This window comes from Cygnus olor, chromosome 7 (genome assembly GCF_009769625.2).
Source record: "Cygnus olor isolate bCygOlo1 chromosome 7, bCygOlo1.pri.v2, whole genome shotgun sequence".
Lineage (NCBI taxonomy): Eukaryota > Metazoa > Chordata > Aves > Anseriformes > Anatidae > Cygnus > Cygnus olor.
This window is the reverse complement of record NC_049175.1, coordinates 9,520,749-9,546,912: the sequence shown is the minus strand read 5'-3', so window position 1 is coordinate 9,546,912 and position 26,164 is coordinate 9,520,749. Positions and strand designations below refer to the sequence as shown.

At 36.0% G+C, this 26,164-nt stretch overlaps 1 protein-coding gene across 1 annotated transcript in view; it reads left to right on the top strand.

The window, feature by feature from the left end:
* The window catches only part of CCDC6 (coiled-coil domain containing 6), a 46,105-nt gene extending 21,035 nt beyond the window's left edge, over nt 1–25,070 (top strand). The window contains exons 3-9 of the mRNA XM_040564166.1: nt 3,652–3,780; nt 8,750–8,853; nt 10,613–10,773; nt 13,344–13,500; nt 16,756–16,856; nt 19,894–20,018; nt 22,389–25,070. Of these exons, the coding sequence (XP_040420100.1) occupies nt 3,652–3,780; nt 8,750–8,853; nt 10,613–10,773; nt 13,344–13,500; nt 16,756–16,856; nt 19,894–20,018; nt 22,389–22,580 (969 nt within the window). The 3' untranslated portion in view covers nt 22,581–25,070. The remainder of the gene's footprint in view (nt 1–3,651; nt 3,781–8,749; nt 8,854–10,612; nt 10,774–13,343; nt 13,501–16,755; nt 16,857–19,893; nt 20,019–22,388) is intronic.
* Nucleotides 25,071–26,164: the final 1,094 nt, after the last annotated feature.

Genomic DNA, 26,164 nt, shown 5'->3' with positions numbered 1-26,164 from the left:
TTTAAAATGCACCAGTGTTCAAAATTGATAGCACTAGAACTGTAATTTTGGCCAATATCATTAGGTAACAGTTTTTGAAAGTCCTTTGTTTTTCACAGCTGTAGGGGCTTATGTATTGGTATTCAGAGCAGCATCGGGAATGAGCTCCCAGAACGCTGATACGCTTGACATGTGAAAGCTGTCTGCCAGCACGAGCTGCAGCACCCCTCACTAATAGCCCAGCAAGAATTCCCCAGTTCAGCATGATGTGCCTTGCTATTATAAAACATTACGTTACATCAGGTTTTTGATGTAGTTGTAAGAAACTAAATTTGAAACATTCAGTGTATGCCAGACTGATTCTGAACATACATAGTAGCATGTAAAAAAAAAAAAAAAAATTTCCACTGGAACACTGCTGTCTTCCTGTGGCCAGGCTTTCTGGTGGTACACTATTGCTTGATAATAGCCATTTGTAACTATGGCATTAACTTTTGCTGATTCTACAAGCCCAATAAATAACTGTATGTTTTTGCTGGTTAAAGTTCCTTTGATTAGGATAATTTTTGATTTTTCTAGGCTGAAGGTGACAGATATAAAAGAGAGTATCCATATCATAGATGTTTTGGAGTAAACAAAAGATTTTCATCATATACATTCCTGATACAGCTTTTATAAGCCTTATATAAATTCGCTATACTTTCCCACATACTCTGTATTTTTGTCTGCCTGGCTAAGCACCTGAAAAGTTGGGCACAAGTATTTTTTAGGCTCCTTGATTCCTAGTCATTAGAGAATAGTGGTAGCATTTTACAGAGTATCATTAGAACTGTTTTGATGCACAATATATTCTTGCAGCTGTGTACATGGAATTTTGAGTTACTGTTTTGAGGTTTAAAGAAGTAAATCTTGAAAATCACATCTGTTGTGAAACGAGGCTACTCTAAAGAGTAATCAATTTTTAATATTGCTTTAATTTGTAAAGTCAATTATTCTTTAAGTTGTCCAGCAGTCTATTTCAAAATCACAGATTTTTCCATATCATTATTTTTTTGGAAGTGCAAATTGCTCCTAGTAAGTACCTGGCCTTGGAAGTAAAATGTTAAGACTTATGGAGATAATAGTGTAATGAATAGTCAGGAGAATTAAGTAGTTGGGAAGCTATAGTGAAAGGTTTCTCATGCAAATCTGATTCTTGACAATTCTTTCAAAAATTGTAAGCATGTTGACATAAGCTATTACCCTTCCTGCTCTCCAAAACACCATGTGTCAGCTTGAGGATGCAAATAAATAATAATTGTGTGAAATAAACAGAGTCAGCTCATCTATCGTGTATTTGATGAACATCTGCATGTAAAGAGGAGTCACACTGGTAGGAATTTGTTAATAAAAAAGGACCTTCCGGATGCATCAGAGGAGGAATTGGACAACTTTTAAGGGCTGGAATACTAAAAATAGACTGTTAGGACAGTGTACAAGGTCATAGTCTGAGGGATAAGTGAGATTTGTTTTTTTTTTTTTTTTTTTTTTTTTAAAAGGGAACTTCATCCATTAGCTCCATTATTTCAGGATAACACTTCCAGCTGTCCCAGGGAAGGGTCGTAGAGTAAGGAAGTAAGGAAAATGTGGTCCTACATTGTATCAGGAATCATCTCTGTAGAGAGAAGAGGAAATTACTGTAGTTGTGTAGAACTTGCCTGAAGTAAAGTGTGCACTCTTACTGTTAAGCTTTATATTTGAAAGCCCACTTCTATAAAGTATTTGCTCTCTTGCCACAAGTCCATATCTGATCTTGTGTAAATGCTTACAGTATCTCTCCTACAGTTTTCACATGCATTTCAAGGTCTGTAAGGCATTGTCCTGAAGGTGATGTGTTCTAACATTTTTTTCCTTCTCTTCAGCTGGCAGCTATACGTGTGTATGTAAACAGTTGTTACTATAATTGCATAAAATTTAGAAGTTTGAAAATGCTCTCTCTACTTCTTTACTAAGGAAAATAAACACCTGGTCTCAGTGTTAGCAATTCTGTTTCTCAGTGATAGGTTTTCAGCATTAATTTTTTTTTTCTGATCAAAGCCAGTGAAAGGGAAGATTTTACAGAATTGTGAGTGACAGATACCATTAACATGTGTTTTGGGGGAGTGCTAGTACTCTTTTCTTTCCACTTTGAATAAGTCATTTTACTTCCTGGTGTATTTATGTTCAAATCAGAATAGAAAATGTTCCTGTAGTCAATCTTTCCTGCCTTTACTTATTAGCCTTTTGATCAGCTAGAATCGTCCTTTGGCTACGGTTCACACTCCCAAGAAAGGATTTAATAGATGCTACACAGCAGCTATAGATCTAACAAGCCTCATCAGTTCCCGTGTGATGCAAATTCCACACAAGCTTTAGAAGAAATGATTTGCCAAACAAGATTTTGTTCTCACAGCTCAATTTGTTTTAAATATGATAATTGCATTTGTGTATAGGACATGAGAGCAAGAAATAGTATTTGCTGGTAAGTTGGCTTGAGGTACCTTCATATGACCATACCAGCAGCCTGACTCACTAAACTGTCTGCAAATGCTAGCAGCCCCTAACCAGACACTTTGTTAGCAGCATCTGGCTTTAGGCTGAGTAAGAGATTTTGGCAACGTGCCTTTTCACACAGTTTATTTTGCTAACTAAATATAAGCTGATTACAGCAACTGGCTTTGATTTCAATTTTTAGCTAGGTGAAAGAAAGAAAGTGTCTAGAGCAAAGTGAAGATTGATGAAAGTGCGAGCACCTTGAGCTAGGTCATCTGCATGCTGTTTGCTCCTTATGTGCCTTGGCTGTCTTCAGTCTTAAACTTGAGGCTGCTGGATGGGGTAGAGGAGAGATTTAGAAAATTGAAAAACTAAATGATATCCTGTTCATATGAAGACTGTTTTTTCCAACCAAGTTGAACTCCATTACTGAAGCAAGAAAATTGCTTTGTTGATTATCAAACAACACAAACGGTATCTTGATTTATAAGTGTGAATGTAACTTCTTGTTCTAATGAAAAATCTTACTTAGCAGCTCTGCGTTTTCTCACACAAGAAAAGAAACGGCTTTATTTTTGACTAAAGAGTTTAACAAAATTTCCCGACCATTCAACCTGGAGTGGCCAAAGTAGCCTCAGTTACTATTGCTCTGTAGTCCAACTGGCTTCCTCAAGTGCATGGGAATTTCTGTGAACTGAAGGAATTTTTGGAGAAAAGTGTGATTTTTTTTTTTAAGTGAATGGAGAAAACTCACTTATTTTACACACCATTCTGGTGTTTACTTTAATATGTGAAAAATGAAGTCTTAGTACTGATAAGCCCTGAAAATACAGTTGAACTGTAGACTTCTTCCATATGTATGTTGCCAAGCTGTTTGTCTGTCTTTTGTTCTCTCCACACTTGCATTTCTGCTCTGAATCTTTTGCCAGGCTACGTTTCAGATTATTTTGTCTCCAAATAGCAGCAAAATGAACTGAATTAATGAACTAATGAATTTTAGCTTGTTGAGGAAAGACTGTTGGGTGCGCTGTACATTTTGTAGTCTTTTGAGAAGAATTACCAATAGAGAATTTAATGTTCTGTAAGAATCAACATGTAAATAAATGTAAAAATGGGGTGTAACTTCTGTTTAAAATACTTCCATATCTCCTAAATTTTTAGCTACAGCATGAGAAGGCTGAACTGGAGCAGCATCTAGAACAGGAACAGGAATTTCAAGTGAACAAACTGATGAAGAAGATTAAAAAACTGGAAAATGATACAATTTCGAAGCAGCTCACCCTGGAGCAGGTAACTCCTCGCTTTCAAAATTATATGATTGTAAAACAAAAAACAAGGATTCAAAAAAAGTCTATTTATTTTGTATTAGGTTTGACTTCATTTTTAAGTCTGTAAGAAACTGGCCAATATCAACAATATAATTAAAAGAAAGTGATTTTAACTTGTAGTCAAAGCAGTACAGCATTAACAGAATTTATTATGAAAAACTTTTTTTTTTTTCCCATGGCCTTTATGACTTTTAGTACCCTTAATGCAGGCTTTCATGTTGGCTGGACAGCTGTGACTATTTTGCAAATGCGACTTACTTTTTTGTAAGTTATACTTCTTGTTGCTGTTTGTCAGCTTCCACTGTCATACTACTGTTGAGAAAGACTGTCATTTCTAATAGCAGGTAGGCACAACAGTAAACCATATACATATGGTCTAGTTGTGCTCTAGGTCACCTTTTTGTGGTAGCTTGGGTAGCACAAGACTCGATTGTCAGATGTCAGCTCTGTGTATACTCACAGATTCGAGATTGACTATGTCCAGTTCCCTTTCTCCCTGGAGAGAGCAATGAAGAGGAGAGATAAGATACCACTTGTTTTGGTCTTGTTTCTACTGGAAATTTAGACTTAGGGATTGCTCCTGTGTCAAATTTTAGGCATGTGTATCAAAGCATCTTGGTGGCATTAGTAGGAATCATTTTAATATGAAGGCAAACAGATGAAAAAATACAGGCTTATTAAAGAACTTCAGTTTTTCTAGTTTGTGAAATTCCAGTAATTTTGAGTGGTGAAAATATAGTACATTATTCCTGAGAATTTGTTTGCTGTTCTTATCAGATGTGTAATTTTTATGTTGCTGATAATCTGAAATTCTACCTTTTTTTTATTTGACCGTCTTATTTCAGATGAAATTGTAGGTAAATTAATAGCTAGCTTAATGATAAAATGGGTTTTCTCAGTTCTTACGCTAACATTCTGTACAGGTCGATCTGTGGAACGAACTTAAACAAAGAAGTAGGAAGATGTAGTTGCCAGCAAATCCTTAACCAGCATGGAAATTAATGAGATCGAAATAACTCTCTTAGCCACAAGGTGGTGGTGGCGGCCACATAATCAAAATTGAAATGAATGCAAAGTAAGATTGCAAATTAAGCTGGTTTAGTCTTTGAAATAGAAGCACAAGCCACAGCTGGTGTTTTAATAGTATTTATTTTTGTATTGTTATGGACACACAGAGACTTGTGAAATTGTAACATTTGATTTTTTTTCTACATTTGATATCAACAATACTTCTTTTGTAAAGAAGTGTGGAAGTTCAGTGATGAATTACTTCATTTTGGTGATATCAGGTCTTTCTCTCAAATACCTGATCTTGAAATCTTACTTCAATTAAGAAGGTGTTAAAGTTGGTTTTGAGTCTTACTTTGAAAGTCCGTGTGTATATAAGTGTAATCCAATGTATATCTTAATTTCCTCTTGCAGTAAGATACAATAAATCTCAAGTTATTTTGAACTTCAGCATGCTTTCTTGGGGCATGTGCTGTACCTAATAAGAAGCAACCAAAAATTGTGAGCAGAGCAATTTTAAGGAGAGGGGATTGTCACAGCTCTTCAACAAGAGCCCTGTTAAACAAGACTTGGAAGGAGTACTCCAGGAATGCTTTGAATGTAACCTCCTAGAACGGCATTACTTTTCACTTCATGAGATCTCTATCACTGTAACCAGTGATCAGACAGTTATAACATGTTCACCAATTACTATTTTTTAAATGTGGAACATGAATTATCTGTGCTTTGATTCCTTCCTCCTTTGCTTTCTCTCATCTGGAATGCTTATGGCACAGGTGATGAGTTAGCTGGTTTGTAGCAGTGATGGTCATGTAGAATGTTATTCCTAATTCAAAAAGTAAGGTTGCATCTTAAGTTTCATATGTGACCTGATTTGATTTCTTTAAATCAGCTTCAAGAAGCAGAATATTATTCTCTGAAGGCTAACAGTGAAGAAATTTGCAACATGTGACCGTTTCATTAACAGAATGTTTTAGTTAAAACGAACAGTGCCATTCTTCTGTGATGTAGTTCAGTGATTTGATGGGAAATACAATAGCTGCCAGTTTTGTCCTACAGAGGTCGAGTGTATATAGTCATACTGTTACCCTTTTTAACTGCTTTAGTATTTCATACGGTACAGTGCGTAACTGGAAGGGGTGCAGTTAGAAGATGAGAAATAAGAATTAAGTTGGTAATAATCATCTCTTATGTCTGCTCCTTTGAAAGGAGAAGATCTTGAAATGTGAAATCTTCTGTAAAGATATTCTTGGAGAGCAGCAAAGAATTAAAGATACAAACAGGGAGGGGCAGATAAGAAGCCAATAAGTGAAATTTGGGATAGTGGGACTACGCTGAAATCATACTCAACTTTCACTGATTTGGAAGATTTCCATCATTTTAGGAAGGAACACTTCTGCTTGTCAGTAAGTTGGCAAGAAGACTCAATAAGCACTAATGCAGGAATACACATACGGTGGATATTTTAGCTGCATTTGAAGTAAAGTAAGTGTTAGAGAGACAAAGAGAAATACAATGGGATGGTGAGGAAGGTTAAAAGGGATATTTTTCTCTTCCTCTAAAGGGAAGACTAAGGTCCAAAATAATAAGCAATACTTCCTCACTTCCCTACTGTGATAATTAAAAAATTAAATGATATTTGATTGGAACATAATTTTGAACCCATATAAAATGACGCAAGTATTGACAGAGCTGCTAGTTTGGTGTTGAGATGTGATCCCACCCTCCTTTATTTTGTTCAAAATATAATCAAGTTCCAAACAAACTCATTGACTAGATCTAGACTTCATTTTAAAGTGTACCTGAAATGTCTGTAACAAAACAAATATACCTACGTTCTTTGTGAATTCACAGCTCTGCTCAGCATGCTGCAGTGGCTTCTTCTGTAGGTTCAATTCATTAAAGCTTTAATATCCTGACACTGGGAGGAACTGGGAAAAGACTCGAAGTTAACAAGGAGGATACTTGTTTCCAGTATTTTCTCATATTTCTTGAAAAGTGGAGTTTTAGATCTCCTTCACAGCCCACTGTCTTTGGTGTTTCATCAGAACAATTCTGTCAGCCTTCAGGATAGAACTCATTTGTCTCTTGTCCCTGATGATTTGACCTTGCCATTGTGCATACTTACCTACATTCAGATGCCTAATTAATAATGGATTCTGCTGCCTTGGTGATGGCTGCTATAATACTAAGCGTAATCTTAGATTTTTCAAATTAGAGTTTATAAATAATTTGCTTTGTCTCCAAATTCCAGTATGCTCTTTTTTCCTACCATTAAATGAAATAGATTTATTTTCACTAGTATGCCTTTGTATTCTTGTTTGGTGCTAGATCAATAATGTAGCTGTAAAATAGACTACGAAGGTCAGACCAGGTGAGTCTAAACCACACGGCATTGAAGTGATGCAAAAACCATTGCTGTACAATTAGTCATCTGCAGTCAAACCTTCTTCATCATGTGTTTGTACAGATAGCTATCTGATGTAGTGAAGATCTGTGTGTTGGTAATATAGGAGCATGATGGGCAGATTCCCAGAATATTTTGTGCACTTCCTTCCCTCTGAACTCAGTCAGCCCCAAGAGTTGGCCAAGCTGGCTATTGAGCTGCAAATCACTGTCTCTTTGCAGGGGCTGAGCATTTTGCCTTTGTACCATTCCAGCTCCTGCTGCTGTGGGCAAGGCAGAAGTCAGGATACAAATTCTCATCCCTCATGTGAGACTGAACCATGTTGCTCCTGACATTGTTGCTCCTTGTGTTATTGAAGTCTAAATTCCCTCAACTGTTAATGTACATCTAGAAGTGCAGACATGGACAGGTTGTCTAAACCTGTTTTTTCTAAGTGTGCTCCCTATTACTCATCAGTATAAGTGTATTTTTACTTACAATATTTAATTGCCCTAAATTTTGAAGAATAAAGTTGTGCAGTCACTGATTAAACTGTTACTGTTGCTTTAAGTGCGTAAGTAAATTCTGTTTATTTCAATATTAATTGAGAGTCTAGAACGTGGCCCTTATGGATTTAGATGGTGTAACAGCACTTCAGGCATAGTGATGCAATAAACACGTGAGGAAATCGTTTAATTTATTTGCAGTATTTCTTTTTGTAATGTGTTTTTTTTTTGCCTATTGGGAAGGTGGTGAGTGTTAACTACAGCTTGGTTGGGAAAAATACCTCATGGTATTTTCCATGTGTAAAGGCAATGATTGTCACATCTGTTTTGTCATATTAACTCCTGGAGTTCAGCTGCCAGTGTTACTGAGTAAGATCAGATGTGTCTCTTAATATTCTAGCGTGAACGTGAAAAATGCCAGGTTAAGTGTTGTTTATAAAGTCTTTGCTGAGATAGAAATTAAATTGTTTCTGCTAGTAAGTATTGATGCTGTATCACTGAAGGCAGTTCAATTTTTTTTTTGTTTCTGTTTTTCATGTTTTCTAACACAAGTCAGACATGGCATTTCTTCTGTTTCTGGCTTACATAAGTGTGATTCTTCCACTTTTGACGTAAAATTTTTTCAAAGGAATAAGTGCTTAAATAGTGAACTGTAAATTGCATTTGAACTTCAGAGGCTTGTGGAATAGGAGACCTTTCTGAATAAGCTTGTTGTGACATCAGTGACCATGTGTCCAGGTTTCAAGCTCCTCTTTACTGGCAAGCAGCAACAAGTTCTGTGTAAAAAAAATTCTGTTAAGATGACGATAATTGTGCAACTCATGAATCTCTTAAATTTTCCAGAGATAAATCTCTGTGACCAGTGTGTTTTGCCTGAATTTTGTCTCTTCTATGCATTTGCCGTGATGTTTTAAAGCATCATGTGAAAGCCTTATTTTTCTTCTAAGACAATGATCTTTTCTAATGATAATTCCTTGCAAACAAAAAAAAATAATGTTCCCATCATTTTAATTCATTGCTTTCCTCTGCAGCTAAGACGTGAGAAGATTGACCTTGAAAATACCTTGGAACAAGAACAAGAAGCACTAGTGAATCGTCTCTGGAAGAGGATGGATAAGCTTGAAGCAGAAAAACGGTTTGTCTTGTTGCACTGTGTTACTGTGGGAGATGGATGATTTAATACTTAACCTTCTAGTTTTAAGTATGTTTGTCTCTGTCATACAAGGGCTATTTCATCTGTGAAAACCTGGAGGTTAACACAGGTGTAAAGCTCCTTGTTTACCCTATACCACATGCTTGAGTGCCTACACTAGATGAAACTAAGTAGTATAAAAATGATCTGGGAAAACTCGAAGGAATTTGCTGATTTTTTTTCAACTGCTGATAGTTTTTAAAGTTTCTGGTTTTGGGTCAGCTTTCTATTGATGGCCCAAAGAAATTAACATGGTATTTTAGTGTAATCATTATGTGAGAAGCTCTTGTTTTTTCCCTATCTGCTTGAAGAAAACTTCAGCTTTTTCTCAGTGGTTTGTACTCATGTCATTGAAACTTCCTGCTGCTTCTTCAACAGAAGATAAGACAGAGATACTTTATGTTCTTGGGAAAGCTAAGATTAAAAATACATATTAAAGCGACTCTTTCTTTGCTGTATTATAAGAACTCTGTTTTGGGGGCAATAAGGGAGAAGAGGTGACTAATTCCTTGTTTTCTACTACATGTTTTAGGAGAGTTATGTTAGTCTGACTCCGTGAATCTTGACTGGAGACTTGGAAAACACCTGAACCTATATGAATTGCAGTTCTTGTAGTTCTATTTTACAGAGCCCTGTGGAAAGTGCTCTGAAGAGCTACATTTAATATTCAACAGTGGTAAATCCATAGTGAATGGGCCTTTGGTAGGATTTTTGCACATCATAGCTTTGAAGTTGTTTTTTTTTTTTTTTTTTTTTTTTTTAAGTCAAACCATTCCTGGTTTAATTTATCTCAGATGGTGTGCCTTCTTTCTGGGAGATAGGTGGAGTCGAAGACCATGCTTTAGTACTGCATTGAATGGTGTGTATAAATACCAGGCCATGCGAAGAGCTGTGCTTGCATAGGGCTGTTGTCCCTGTTCTTCAGTGCAGCCTTGGATCTGGCCAGTCAACATGGTTCTGGTGAAGAACAGTTTCCTGCTTTCCGTCTGAAAAATACGTGTTAACTTGAAAAATATTCATTAAAACATTAATATGTACTATCTGCTTGTTTCGTCATGAAAAATGATCATTACTCCTGAATTTACGCAGTCAGATGTTTGAGGTATCTGAAACCTCAACTGTATGGAAAGAACAATATGATGAGAAATATTTTTCTGTTTGATGATACTTTAAAGGAGGATAATATCTGCTTCAGAAAATGTCTATGAAGTTTTCTCTCTTTTGCTAATGGTAAAATGCAGAAAAGCTCGTATTTCACCATAGATAAACTCCACTCATTTGTTCATCTTGAATGTTTATTCTTCCTCTAAGAACATAAATGCAAAAACTTGGAAGAGATTAAATGAATTTGCTTGGAAATTATCATGGGGCTTAAGTACAGTTTGAGTATAAAACCGAGGTAACTATCTGAAGCCTGTAACTTGCTTTTTCCCAAGCTATATGCAGAAATATTTGGCAGTGTCAACACGTGAATATTTTAGAAAATCCATCTGTCCCTGGACAACAAATTTTACCTTTTGTAATTTTGGCTTTAAAAAAAAACACACAACATTATTAATCCTCCTGAAATTTTCCTAAACAAATACAGTAGTTAGCATAAATCTTACATACCTGCCAAAGCCTCGTAATGTCTTTTTGGGGAGTTTAAGGGGTTTTCTTTTCATTTAAATTGAAAGTAAAGTTTAAGCTATTTTTCATTCAGAATTTTGCAGGAGAAATTAGACCAGCCAGTATCTGCTCCGCCGTCACCCAGAGACATATCAATGGAGATAGATTCCCCTGAAAATATGATGAGACACATCAGGTTTTTAAAGAATGAAGTGGAGAGGTTAAAGAAACAACTGAGGGCTGCACAGTTACAGCGTGAGTAAACAACTCGTTTTAAATCTTTCTAAGTCTGTGTAATGTAAGATTTTTATATAGACTTTCAGGAGTTTAAGGTACAAGTGAAAAAATAGGACAAGTTTGGACTAAGACAGCTTCATAATTGCAGTAATTAATGTATTTATACTGTATTTATTTGCTGGGTTTCTGGTTTTTTTTTGTGTTTGGGGGGCGGGAGGGTCTATGTGGTGTTGGTTTTTTAGCTTTACTAGAATGGGAAAAAATTGCCAAATATTTCTTGAATATATTTGGGCCATAAAAAATGTTTATTTTTTTCCCCAGAGACCTTTAGCAGTATTTCAACGCACAGATTCTTTAAAACTTACTTAAGAATTACATTGTAAGAATCCAGATACAACTTAAGAATTACTCAAAAGAATTAATGGCTAGCAAAGTAAAGTTCAGTTGTATATAAGAATTTCATTTAATGGTTGCAGGCTGTGCTGAGGTAATTTTAGCTTTGCTAAAGACTAATTTTTCAAGCAGCTGATTTGGCTTCACAGTATAGCAAAATGAGTAATCTTATTTTGTTCTTCCTTAAGTAAGATCCCTTTGAAATAGCTGTGAGAAGTCTGTGTATTTCTGTTGTGGGAGGTGTGGTGGAGCCTTGTCCAGAAGTGGACGGCCTGCTTTCTGCTGTGCCTCTTGAGGGGAGGGAAGGGGGGTTTGGGTGGCAGAAAGATCACTTGTGCCTTCTTGCAATCTGCTATGCTGTTCCATCATCCCTTCATCCTAAATCTAAAATTTCTATCTAAGGTTTGTCAGTTCTGCCTTTTTTTTTCTGCTGTAGTGTAGTTTCTAGTCAGTAGTGTTGTATTTTGTCTGAGAGATAAGGAGGTGCCTGCCTACACGGACAGATTTGGGAGAGCAGGAAGCAGGCAGTCATCCCCCTTTGTGGTGCTGGTCCTGAGGGGCTGGCTGCAGCGCTTCAGCTCCTGTTTAGAGAGACAGCTCACAGGGGCAGCAGCCTTCCTTATGGGCAGAGATGGCGTGAGAGTGCTCTTGTGCAGAGGCCTTGTGCACAAGTTTGTGGTATTAATAATTTGTGTCAGTTAAAAGAAGCTAAGGGCTGTTAATCTCTGTACTTGCCAGTTCTGCACTGTGGCCTTCACTTACTTCTCTTCAGAATGAGAGCAAGGCCTTAGATTTAAAGTACTCTGTACAAATTTGACCTAATTAATTTCATTTCACATGTTCTTTGCTGTTTTCAGGTAGTTTGTTTTTGAAATACTGTAATTCAGAGTAAAATTCTGAAGCAATTGAAGTCAAATTCTTATAGAAAATGAAATTTAGGTTTAGAAGTACCCTTTTCTATTGTGAATAGGTTAAACAGAGCTGCAGCATGTACAGCAGTACTGATAGAAATTGTGGATATACTGGTTTGTGGGCTGCCGGTAAAGCAGAAGATGAAATTGATACACCTTTCTTTCAGGAGGAAGTTTCGTGTTTGCAATATGTGGTCATTTGAGAGCCTTTACTATTATTCATAAATACTTACTAAGTCTGCTTACTGAATTCTCATTTTGGTATTAACATTTCATTTTCCTAAAACACTTACTTCCACTCTAGGAACTGTTTTGATATAATAATAGCTGTAAATAAGTGATACTGTTACATTTACAAGTGGTATTTCCACTGAAAAGAGACAAGCCATGATAGCTGATAGTTCGGGAACAGTCTTCTGAAATAGGAATATTCTTTTGATTAAAGGGTACAGCATAAAGAATGAGCACAAAGAGTGATGGATCATATTATTATTTAAATACCAATGAATTCACTGTATACTTGATCAAATATTAGAAAACCTCACAAATACATAGTATCTGTAATAAGTCTTCTTCAAATGTTCCGTTTTATTTAAATAATGTGTCAAAATGCTGCATAGCTTTCCGTGATATAATTTAATCACTTAAATGGTCTGCTAAATGTCTTTTAAAGTAATGTTTGCTGAACTCAGTTTAGAATTGCAAACTCAGATTGTCTTTTGATGTAGAGAGTAACCACTTGTTGACTTTTAATATTGGTAGATGACCTGCTGGCCCATCTCTATCATGAAATCTAATTGAATGCATGCTATAGAATATTTATAAGATAACAATTTAATACAAGTTTGAGTATTTTGTGTTTCAGCACTTGTTTGTGATTCCTCTCTTGAAATGGAAATAAACCTTTAAAAGTATTTCTTTGCTGTTACAGTAATATTTTTGTAGATGTGTAATTGCATTACTTTAAAGGGGCAGGAATTGATTTGATTGATTTACTATTTTCTTTCACTTTTTCTCTGCTTTTCAAATTCATTTAAGTAAATGCTTGAAAGTTTTTTCTTTTTATCCTTATTTACAAAATTGCTGTCAGTAATTTATTTTAGTATCTACTGTTACAAATTAGCCTTTGATGTAATGACTTAAAGGTGAGAACTTTTGAGTGATCCATCCTGAACATTTTCTACTCCCTCATTCTTGAAGTGCTGGGGTAAAATTAGGCACAACATATGTGCCTGTCTGTGAAATTGAATGTTAACCAAATTTTAACAGAATTCTGAATTTCAGATTCAGAGAAGATGGCACAATATTTAGAAGAGGAGCGACATATGAGAGAAGAAAACTTGAGGCTTCAAAGAAAATTACAGAGGGAAATGGAACGTAGGGAAGCGCTCTGCAGGCAACTGTCAGAAAGTGAATCCAGCTTAGAAATGGACGATGAAAGGTGTGTATTTTCTAGCTGTCCAGATATGTTGGCATTGAGCTTGTTAACTAATGCTCATGCTTGTTTTTTTAATATTAGAAAATGAGTACTCATATGAGTAACTTAGATATGGGTTTAATATATGTTTCAAATTTCAACATGGTCCAGGAGTGTCTTTAGTAGAATTATATCAAACTTGTTTAGAATTTAGATCTATTACAACAGTGAAAAATAAAATAGTTTTCTGAAGATTGTTTAAGGTTTTAATAGTGTATAGTGAAATAAACATACCTGTGGGATTGAGCTTCAAGATAATTAAATCATGGTACCTTTGTTTTTCACTTAACTTGGTAACTGCAATGAATTCTGTGAGGTAGGAAAAATATACTTACTTGGGGTAATTTTTCTTTTGCAGAAGATAGAAAGCATTCTGCCAAGTCCAAAGGAGTAGCGTATAAAGCTTTAGAGAGAAGAAGCATTTCCAGAGCTAGTGGGTTTGTTCATGATGTCCAAAACATAATATCCTTGATTTCTTTTTTTTCTCTACTACAAGCTGCATTGCTTGCAGTGACCTTAGAAATAGCCTTGAATTTTTTTCATGGTTTTATATGATGCCTTTTATTTTCTAACATCATAGTGATATGACAGTGTTGTATCTTGAAAGAGGTTTTAAGTCTACTTTGAATAGGACGTTCTTAGTTCTTATCAAATGTTCGTTATCTTATTATATAGTTTTACGTTATTTTGGATTTATAGCGGTACTTAAAAAACAAAACAAACAAAAAACCCTCACTCTGTGACGTGTATTCTTCTGATACTAAGATGCTTCTTCTTGGGTCATCAGTCTATTTGTTATGAGAGATAATTTACCAGAAAATAAAGTACCAGATACTTTGTTTCAAGGAGTGCCCTTAAAATTCAAGGTAATGTTTTCATTTTAATGAGATACTAGGCAACTGACGTGTATTGCAGTAGCATCTAGTATCACGATGTAGTGAATGCTGTGTGAATTAATTATTGTTAGAAACACGAGGTTCTCATGTTCAAATCTAATTCTATCAGCCTAATCTTTTCTGCCAATATTTGTGTTGTTACAGAAATAGTCAACATTTATATTCATATGAATCATCAGTATTCATTCGAAAACTCCAGTGTTCTAACTTTTTTTTCAACTTTTTGTAGGTAGAGGTAGTAATAAAATGTAGAAAAAAAAATAAGAAATGTGATTGTCGTGTTGATTTATTTTGGTACTATAAACGCATTACAGAATCACTCCAAAATAGGTGTTTGCATGGTAAGAAATATAAAGTAAAGTGAGGGAAGAGGCAGCTGTTAGAGTGGTTAGTCTTAGAAGAGAACTGTGTAGACAAAAATTGTAGAACTACGTGCAGTAATTTTTTAAAAACGGAAATTTGTCAGCTTACTTTGTCTTCCTAAAAATGGTTGTACTGACGGATCAGATATCCATTTCTTCAGTTGCCTTGTTAGCTGATGATACTTATTTTTTATAGAGTAGATGAAGATGCTTTACTGAATTCAAAATGCACAGCTCTTGCAAAATTTCTTCCTCCTGACTAGCAGTAGCCTTGCTTTCTCAGTCCTCCATCTTACTCTCTTCAGTAACAGGGAAATTTGTAAAACCAAGAAGCATATTAACGGTGTGCTGCTATTTCATATGATACAATCCAGGTAACTAAGATGACTTACAGAAAATTGTCTTCACGTAGAATAAAATAAGATTAAACCACGAAGATCACAGTGTTGCTGTAATACAATTATTGTCTGCGTTACAAGTTACTGAGCGCTATAGAAGTAGCCTAGTCAGTTCAGTTTTGCTAACCCTGCCATTGGTAGCTCTTTGGAAAACTTATGTTTAAGCAAACTCTAATTTACCAGCTGTTGTTCTCTATTGTAGCTACTGTTACTACCTTATCTGCCCAATTTTAAACCAACTTCAGCATCACTACAGTGCGCTGCCTCTGTTAAGTGTTGTGGCTTAGTGACTCTGAATATCATGGTTAAACATTAATTAGATGCAGCATCAAAGCATGCATCAGATTGCTTAAGAACTGGCATACAGAACTCAAAGTAGTAATTTTTGTGAGTTCCACTGAATATGAAAATTCTTAATGCTACCCCATGTTTTTGTTTGTTTTGTTTTCCTGTGATCTGAAAATAAGTGTAACTACTAGAAATTTCTGAGCAGCACAACGGTAGAAGGGAAGACAAGTAAGAGTCAGAGGGTATTTAGGTAGCTAATTTTATCTTGTGCTTTGCTGCATCCAGTAAAGAAACACAGATAAATGCAATGTTATTCTGGGTGCACTGATGTACAGGTAGAGGAGGAAATTAGAAGGGAAACCTGTAATCCAGACAGTGACTGAAAAATCTCCAGGGAGTGTGCATAAGCAAGTCAACTTAAAAGCTGCCAGCATAGTGCTTTGGAAAAAAAAAATCATTAACTTGCTTCTGATATATAAACAGTGAGTGGCAAGTAGGAGCAATTGGTATGATTCTTATTTCCTTTTATATTAAAATGGATTAGCAGGTGATGGTTGTGAAGAAACTTCACTGTATTCAGTGAAGAAAGTACAAATCAATGCCACTAACTAGTTATGGGTGGGATAAAATGCCATCTGTTTATTTTATCAAAATGAAGTGTGGGAGTCATCTTGCTACACAGCCTGCAAACATCTTTAACAGGTGAAAGTGCTGCATTCAAAATGTCTGTCCGTTTCCATGGCAAAAGACGTGATGAGCAGATGGCTTAACATTGAGAGTAGACGGATTCAAATAGGAAGCAGGGCTGTGAGGCTGACCAGCTGTTGGAACAAATTTTCAATACTTCAGTGGCTTTTCTCCCCTTTCTGTGATTCCAAATTAGTGTTTGATTCCCTTTCTGGGAGATACGCTCCAGGTAGACAAGCTGTTGAGTTCAATGTAGAAATTATATGTAAAATGCAGGACTGCAGCATAGGTCAGATCGGTTGATGTGATTTATACCTCTGACCTTAATACATGCTATTCCGACGGTGTACAGCTTGTACAGTTTTAACTGCAAATGACTAAGGTGAGTCCAGCTGTTTCCATGGAAATCTAAGCCGTTATTAGAACATTCAGCCATGAAGAGAGTGTTCCTGTCATGGCTTCCTAAAGGTGACTGGTCCTACACTAATCTAACATGATTCTTACAGGAATTCAAAATGCACAGTGAAATATTTAAAGCATGGCATGTTTTAAAAGGTTTAATCTAATTATTCTTTACCTTTTTTTTAGATATTTTAATGAGATGTCTGCACAAGGATTAAGACCTCGCACTGTGTCCAGTCCTATCCCTTATACACCCTCACCAAGTTCTAGCAGACCTATATCACCTGGTAAATATTTTACCCAGTTTGTAAAATTTTTGTATGCGTCACATAATAATGTTCCCTGGGTTGATAGCCTTTCAAAGCTAGTCTTGGGGCAAAAAGTGCATCATAAATGTAAGAACAGATTTGCCTTACATTTATTTTAGTACAGCATGTGTTTTTAGATGGGTCTGTTTTACATTGTGATCAAATATTACAGGTCAGTTAAGTAGTCATCTTTTGAATCCCTTATCATCCCTACCTTCCCCCCTTTTTGTACTTCTGCAAATTTCTGATGTAAAGCAATAGCATATTAAGAATTTCTGTCTCTAGTACTTTTAACAAAGGCAAATTAACTTTTTCGAGTATAGTAAGTGGATGATATAGTCTTCCAGAAGAACCTGAATGGCTTACACCTGACCTTAAATTATTGAATTTTTAATTATTGAATATATTTTTATGTTAAAGGAAATGTATTTTTGTTATTAAGACATTAGTTGATAGATATAAAATCCCTTGAAATTGCTATTGGACATTCATTATAAGTTGTTGGCCATGGATGTCACGTGGTGATCACAAATACACTTGTACTTAGTAAAGTGAATCCTGCATGCACTGCTTTCCCAAGTTCACCTTTAGAATCTATCACAGAGAGTCCTACAAAAAGAGCAAAGGAGGCATGCTCTATATCAACACATTCTGCAAAATGGGATTTAGACATTTTATTACACAGGTCTAAACATATAAAATGTATTTAAATCTTGTTTTTCAGGATTTACTTTAGTTTTTCAGAAAGACTCAAAACAATTTTCAGGCTGATGTTGGTAAAAGAGCGAGCACATATACCCATAAGCCAGTGTTAGAGATATGATAATTTAGCTTTTTAAGAGTTTTTTGGGGGAGTTCTAAAATGAGACAGATTGCTTGGCTTTCAGTGTTTTGCAAGTTATATTACCAGAAAAACAATGTATGATTTTTTAATCCTTTGCCTGTAACTGTATACGGAAATGTAGTCATACTAAAAACTGTTCTGGAGTTAATGTAATAACTAAATAATGTAATAATGTAACAGTGAATATTTTGCATCGAGTGCTTTTATGACTTGGCATGTTTCTTTTAGAAAACAATGTGCCTGAATTTGTATAGACATAATTTGAAACACGTTAGAAATGCTATAATTTTATGTGGATATCCAGGTCAGGTTTAATGGCTCAGATTCTGGCTCCTGAATCCTGGAGCCTTTTGTGCTTGTGTGGCTTGAGATGCTGCTTTTGAGGACTCCTTCAAGCTGAGATACTGCTGAGGTTTATATCACCCTGCATGAACCTGAGAAGACTGGGTGCATTGCTACCCCTGGGCAGCTGGGGAGTGGTTGCTGCAATTACTGATTAGTCTTTAGCGTGGATGAATTCATGTATATTTCGCTTGTGCAGCTAGGCTAGATAGATATTTTAGGCTGCAGAGATGCAGATGAGCTACTTTGGATGTATGTGCACTACTCTGTTAGCGCTGCTTTGACTGCCACGTTGACTTGTGTTTATAAAAATTTTGGAGCTGATTTATCCCAAAGCAATCCACAATTGTAATGTTGTAATGAAGTCTTAAACTGTGTGTTCTATTTTTTATTGTTCAGGGCTCTCATCTCAGACTTGCAATGCAAATTGTCACCTACCTGAACATTGACTTGTGTTTCTGTCTTTATGCTTGCAAAAGCGCTTAGCTATAAAACGTGCTGTACAGGCAATTAGATTACTTTAGTCAAAAATCAGATTTTGATAATCTCTATTGTTTAGCTACTCTAAAGTGATTGATTCCATTGGAGTCGCTCATAATTTGCACCAGATGTACATTGAAGCAAGGGTGGTATAATGTTTTCTTATATAACTTTATTAGTAATCTGAGGGTTGGTTTTTTGTTTGTTTTGTTTTTGTGTGTGTGTTTTTCTCCTGAGATCTCTCTTTAGTCAAACATAGGGAGAACCAGGTGTTGTATACTGTAACTGTAGTGGCACTTTGTTGCATTGATTTAGTGTAGAAGAAGTGTGAAAACTGTTAAATCCAGTGTGGTGTTCTAAAAGTTTAGTAGGCTTTTAGAAGAAATATTGGTCATAATTCTCCAAAGCTGTTTCCAGTTTTTAATAGTAAACAGCTGAGAAAAGAGTCTTGTCTCCTATCCTACTGATATTTTTGCCAGAAGGCAATAGTGAGCTAAAGGTTTTGGAAAATCTGCAGTTTTGAGAATGTTCAGAACACTTCGAGGTCTGAATTTCAAGCACTTAGCTGCTGTCATTTTTTTTTTTTTTTTTTACCTTGGTTAGTTATACAGGTACTCTGCATTTTTATAAAGTAGTATTTACAGAAAGAAAGTATTCAGAAAGAAGAATTAGATTAGATTTTTGCACTTCTGAATATTATGGTTACCTTAATATGGATAAAACATGTTATAATTTTAAATGTTACTTGTAGTGTAGTCCAGCTATGGAAGATTATACCAGAATATTTTAACTTCACAGTCCCAAAGATCATTGGATCTCTGCCTATAAGCACAAGGGCAAAACAGGAGGAAGTCTGGGCTGCCATTGGTTTGGCTGCAGAGGTGTTATGCCTTGAAGGAGCCACCTCCATCCAGTTTCTGTCATATGGAAACTCTTACTGTCCCAGTGCTAGACAGCTTTTCCAGGCACAACCTGTCTGCTTCTTCAGACTGCATTTTGTTCAGGGAGCAATTTGCTCTGAAAAGAGATGGAAAGCTGGATGGAAATGTCTGTGAACTAAAACTAAGCTGCCAAGGGAGCCCTACCCTGTTTATGTTAAGTGAAAAGTTGTTCTATGTTGTGTAATGTGTGATTTTGAACACATGGCAGTTTACTACAGGAAAAGAATAAAATAAATTTTACATCGCCTTTGACTATTTTTAGGTGTCTAATTTGATACCAGTTACAATTTCTTTAAACTATCATTGTTTCAAAATACAGCAAACAAAAACAAAACAAACAAAAAAAACACAAAATACTTCGTAAAATAAACAAGAATATTGATTTTTGCCTTGTTTTAACAATTTTTAGGTCTGTCATATGCAAGTCACACAGTTGGTTTCACACCACCAACTTCACTGACTAGAGCTGGAATGTCTTACTACAATTCCCCAGGCCTTCATGTGCAACATATGGGACCATCCCATGGTATTACAGTAAGTATTTTAAATAGCAAATGTTTGTTACCAGTGTCAGTTTGGGTTTTAAAAGTTATGATTGCTTGTCCTTAAGCTTTTGTGCAAAATGTTTTTGTAAATGTTTGTTTTTGTCTCCTTACTCCAAGATATCTATTGCTGCTTTCTTCAACCCTGATTTTCCTCTTCACCCCTCAGAAACTGATTCTTTTTGGAGAACCTTATTTTCTGCAAAAGAGTAGGATGTATTGTCATCTTAAGGACAGTAATAGGTATCATCTTATGGATCAGCAGGCAGGGTGTGAGAAGTGATGTTCTAAGCTACTGAGCCTATCACAGGAAGTAAAAACATTGCTTTCATTTTTCTCCTAGTCTCCACCATCTGACGGATGAGTCATCTGAGGTTGCTCCAAGCTCAGGTTTTCTTCAGGATGACACACAATGCTACCACCATGTCACTGTAACAGGCAGTTAACTCTTATTTTCTATTCTCATTGGCAAAGAAGAAAGTTAATATATTAAACATTTGTTAGGACAATTTCTCAGTATCTTTCAACTGGATTTATTTCCTTTTTAACTCTGATGTTTGATGCATTTCTACTTAATTGAGTTTCTTCTAAATATTTGTGGAGTTTAACAAGAAAACAGAGCCTAAGTATTAACCATTTGGCAAGATAGCTTGTAAGCTCCTAATGTGTCAAGACCATTTTGATTTTTCTCAACAGGTATGGTAGAATGTAAATATTGTCCTTTAAGATGTTTGCATATACTTGTCATTCTCAGATGTGAAAGCATGTTTCAATAGAGTATTTAGTAGAATGCTAAAATATGTCTGCTTCTTAAATTGCTTAGGTGGGAATGCTAAAGTAATCGTTAATTCCATTGAGCAAATGGAGATGGGAACTATATAGTAGTGGGTAGAACAGGAGGCTGGAGCTCAGCAGGAAGGCAGAATCCTGGTCCAGGTCCAGCCCTCTGATGTGACTAACATGGTGGTTAGTCACAGGAAGATCTGGAAAAACCTAGAAACTAATTTTATAAATAAGTTTTTTAAGGAACTTGTTCTGTTCGGTCTCTATGAAATTTTAGTTCTGCTCTTTCTGATACTATAAATTAATTGGAGTAACATTGAGTCACTGACAAAGACAACCACCAGAACAAAATACTAATTGTTTAGAGGAAGGTTTTGTTAAGTGGCTCATGGCTTTTCCTTTATACTTAAGCCAGGTCCCTTCATATTATTAGACGTATGCAAATGCAATAAATGATTTTAAGTGTTTCAGAAACATCAGTCAACTGTTGATAATCCTTTGGCTATTTTCGTAGAGCATTTAACTAATCTATTATACATAATTGTTCAAAAAAATAGGTACAATATATATTATTTGACCAAACTGCGATTTGCTTCTTGACTCTTCATTTTTAATCTCCATTACAGAACAAATTGATTTTACACGTAGTACATTTGATATAGCACTGTAACTGTTCTTCTCCTCAGAGCTGACTGACTTTGGTTGATTATTAATTATGGGTGGGTAGTTTGTCATGCCATGAAGTTCTTGATTAATGCTAAGTGGATTGGTAAGTAGTAAGCATTTTGGTTTTAAAACTGCAGAGTTCAGTGTTCTGCAGTGTAATTTATATTTTTATGTTGCTGACTTTTAAAGATTTTTCCCCCACTGGTTTGTAAAAATGGATTTTAAATCTTTGTGTATAAATATGCAGGTTATTGCAAATCTGTGGTTTCTGTTGAGGGGAGCTTAATAACCATTGTTTCACTCGTACAGCTCAAGGGGTTGTAATCTTTGTTGTATGATATTCAATCTCAGAAGAACAAGCTGAATTATGCGTCAGTCTTGCTCCAGTATGCAGGCTAAGAGTTTTTCAGAATGCAAATGATTCTGGGCAAATGCTTTGGCTTTTGAGACATTCCCACCCTCACTCAGGTACTGCGTAGTTGGACTTCACACACCAGCATTGTAAAGCTAAAAGTTCATCAGCATCATCAGCACCTACTGCTTGGGCTGGCACAACTGAGAGGTGTTGTCTCTATGGCATCTCTCACTTTTCTTTTATAGGTTTCTGGTCATCAGAGGTAAACATAAGTTCAGGACATAATTTCTTACTTTCATTTCCTGCAAGCTGACGGGAAAGAATGCCTGTTTGGTTTGATTTCAAAAATACTTCAATTTTCCTTTGCTACTCCATTTCAGAGGAACAGTTTATTTTACATAAAAATTGCGTTGTGATTCTTGAAATGTTTTAAAAGGGATTCTTCCCAAATAACTGTGTTTTCTCTTTTCCTTTGCCAAGCTCAGTACATTGATTAGAGGACTTGCACCTAAGTTGTTCAGGAGTGTGTTAAACATAATTTCAATATTTGTTCTGCAGAGGCCTTCACCACGAAGAAGTAACAGCCCCGACAAATTTAAACGTCCCACTCCTCCTCCTTCTCCAAACACGCAGACCCCAGTGCAGCCACCTCCGCCACCACCTCCACCACCTGTGCAACCTACGGTCCAATCCGCAGCATCGCAGTCAGCCACTTTTCAACATTCAGTGCATCCCTCCTCTCAGCCTTAGTGCATGTGCTCAGCAGTCTGTATGTCAGAATTGGACTCATAACATGGAGCAGTTTACTAAAAGCCAAAGGCTTACTTGGCGTATTTGGATTTGACTTATTTGCACTGAGGTTATATAGGCTTCACTGTTAATTGTGTTGTAAACGTTTGTATAAAATGCAGCCAGTGTTGTGGGTCTACAACACTAACTTAACAAGGTTTTCCATCAGTGTTTACTTGAACTACATGTATGTCCATTCTCTGGCTGGAACATTTGTTACTCTGTTTGGTAATACGGCATTATGTCGTTTTGCTTGGCTCCAAAGCTTCATTTTCCTGGCTTCTAAGTTTGTAAAATTAAAGGGATACCTTTTTATATTTTTTCATGAGAATTTGCATAAAATTTAAGGCATGATGGGCTATCTGATGAGTTCTGAAATATTACAGTGTTTACCAAGCTTGTGGAAAATTAGCACTACGTTTCAGTCATTTGAAATAACAGCTTCTAGTGCAAAAGTGAGTCAGACACCCTAATCAGTGCCCAAGACACATACTGTATTGTATTACCTAGTAAATAAGCTTAATTCAGCACACAGGACACATCCATACTTCTCCTGTTTAAAAACACCTCAAACGTATGGTACAGTCTGAATCTTTAAGTGAGGGAACTGACTTGCTGGAGTATATGGAATGTATAATTTGTGGACCTTAAGGTTTGATTATTTCACTTGACATTTACATTAACCTGTAAGCTGTCCATACTGTGTAATCTGTCACAAGTAACTTCTCTAAGTGTGGTCCTGCCCACAGGTTACTGATAGCTGATTGAAGTGTGCTCTTTGATTTTTTGCTGCAGAAGGCAACGTGATTGTAGAGAACAGCTGATTATTTTTTTCCTTGTTAAAATATATTAATTGTGATTCCCCTAAAACAAAGTTTGAACAAGTATTCTAAATGTTCAAGTCTGTTAGATAATAAGATATAAAATGAGCATATAGGAATATACTGGCATAACAGCCAAAAATGTTGTATTGCTTGGTAGAAACAGAGTACAAAGAAAGTAGCACAACATGGCACTAATGAATGCTTATTTAGCAGCCTAAGCCGGTACAATGTATAAAGAAATGTATTCCGAATACATTCTTTCCATTCATCTAGCACAAATAAATTGTTTGGTTTCACTTTGCAGTGGAACGAAGTGTCACTTCTTGATATTGACATCTTGCTCAGTTTTATTTTTCCTGAGGTTCCTGTTGAGTACTGAGGTTTATATACTGTTGATGATTTTAAGTGGTTTACCTCATAGATACGGATATATGGGCCATGGAAAATGACAAGAGAATGTTTATTTTATGAGAATATGTATCTGGCTATAATCAGAGCAGAACATGAGTAATTTATCTTTTGTTTACAAAAGTTTGTTTGACATGCCTAATGCTTTATTAAGGACACTTTTAAGAAGGAGGTAGAGCGTTCTGGTAGTATACTAACATTCGTACATAAAGTTTCATGTTTGCCGCTCAACTATTCAGGAATTGCAGACTGAATATAAAATCAGTGCTCTAAATCAAAATAGTAAGTTAAAATAATGTTGTAAAAGGTTCAGCTTAAGGCAAAACTAGAAGTTCTTCATTATATCTATGTAGTTTCAGCTCTGAGAGAATTTAGAGAAATGCATATATAGTCTATTACACTTGGTAAACCAATACGGGATCAAGTGCATTATCCAATTACATTAGTTATGGTAGTAGTGACTCTCTGATAAAGTGATGCTCAAGATTTTGGCAGACATACAATTTGACCAGTGCTTCCATCTGAAAATAATTGACCACAGCTGATGCTCACTTTTCCATAGAGGAAACTCAGCTGTGAGCATTGTTATTAAACACAGCTCCTGAATCCGTGGTGGGTTTGCATGTGAGAAAACTACAGGCAGTCAGAGGTGGGACTAAGGTCAAAATAGGATTGGTTGTTTAGTTGAACACTTTTCCTTTTGTAAACAGAAGAAAAAGGAAAAATATATATTCTTTTATAAGCAGGATTCCAGATCAAGTATGCCACTATTTAAGATGGTGCCCTCCTTTCTGAAGTGCTTTGAGATTTTGGACATGAGGTTCTATAGAGTGCGAGCTCATAGTAGTATAAATGCGGGGGGGAGGGGAAAAGCCTTTGACAGTGTTGTCTTAAGACCTTGAAATAGAAATTTGCCAAGAATAAATTACATTTGAAGCATATTCCAAAAGGAAATTTGTGTAACCCAAGTTCAGCTGCTGTTATGAAGTGTCTTAGTGATCTCTCCTTACTGTTGCAGTGGGACCGTTACCAGATGAAAGTAAAGAACTGACAAATGTATGCTAAATCCTGAAAATGTAACAAGGCACTAAATTGGCCTTACCTGAGAACATCGGACAAACATTTGCTTGCAATCAGAAGTGTTAAACTCCATTTGTAGTCTTTTTGAAGACGATAAGGAATTGTGCACAACCATCTCCTAATAAATGTAAATGGATTTTCAGTTTTCCTTGTGAGTTATAGTCATGAATTACGATTCTGCAGTGGTGATTTTATCAGAACCTCCCACAGACTGGAGAAACTCCCTTGACAGTGAGGTCCAGCTTGTCTTCCTTATTTTATCTCAGAAGCATCTGGGTGGGTTTCTGCTGTTCTTTTCGTTACTGGTGTCTGTCGGTTGCACACTTGCATCATCACGAGTTGTGCAAGGTCACAGAAGCAACTTTTAGCAGTGATGAGCATTTTGTAAGTGTGTGTGTTTACAGCCAAAGGTTTTTTGTTTTTTTTGGGGGGAAAAAAAAATCTTTTGGCTGTTTCAGCAGTACTTTCCTCTCTGACAATCAAACAGTTTTCTTTTTACTTTTTCTCTCAAGGGATCTGGCTTGGACACTGGAATGCAGCTGATCTCTGTAGAGCATTAAGAGTTCATTTTATCCACAATTTGTTCCAGAGGAGTTCTTTGGAAGAAGAGATGGAATTGTTTGGATATAGTCTTCCAGCTAACAGCCAGATAAGATTGTTTTAATTATATATACTCCTCTAAGAGCATATTCCCAAGGGCAGAAAAGACTATCAGAGTGTTCCAAGAAAGTAACATTGCTTTTCTATTAGCAGTCTTGCTGTTGGAGCTAAACAGGACAGGACTCCTTTTCCTGTTAAAATGCTCATAGTTCATGAATCTATCTGCCTGAGTAGAATTTCTGTGCACTTCAGCTGAATGAAAAATACAGTCTTGGAAGCAATGAAAATGACAGAGCTTTCTGGAACTGGTGTGAGCTGAACTGCTGACAGGAGACAATTTAGACTCCATATATTTTGTTAAATACATGGAAACCAATCATGGAGCCTTGAGTACTTTGTCTGTCAAAGAACAAAATCTTTCATCCTCAATATTGATTATTGCTTACTAAGAGGATGCATCCAGGGACCTTGTTTAAGTATTCTGGCATTTTTTTTGTTGTTTTCTTTTTTTCCCGATCCTAATGCTTAGTTTTATGAACAGCATAAGTTCTAATATTGTTCAACTCTTTTTGATGTTTCCTTTGTTTCAGTCATGGCAGTCTATTTCTTTTTGATCCTTGGGAGTCTACAGAG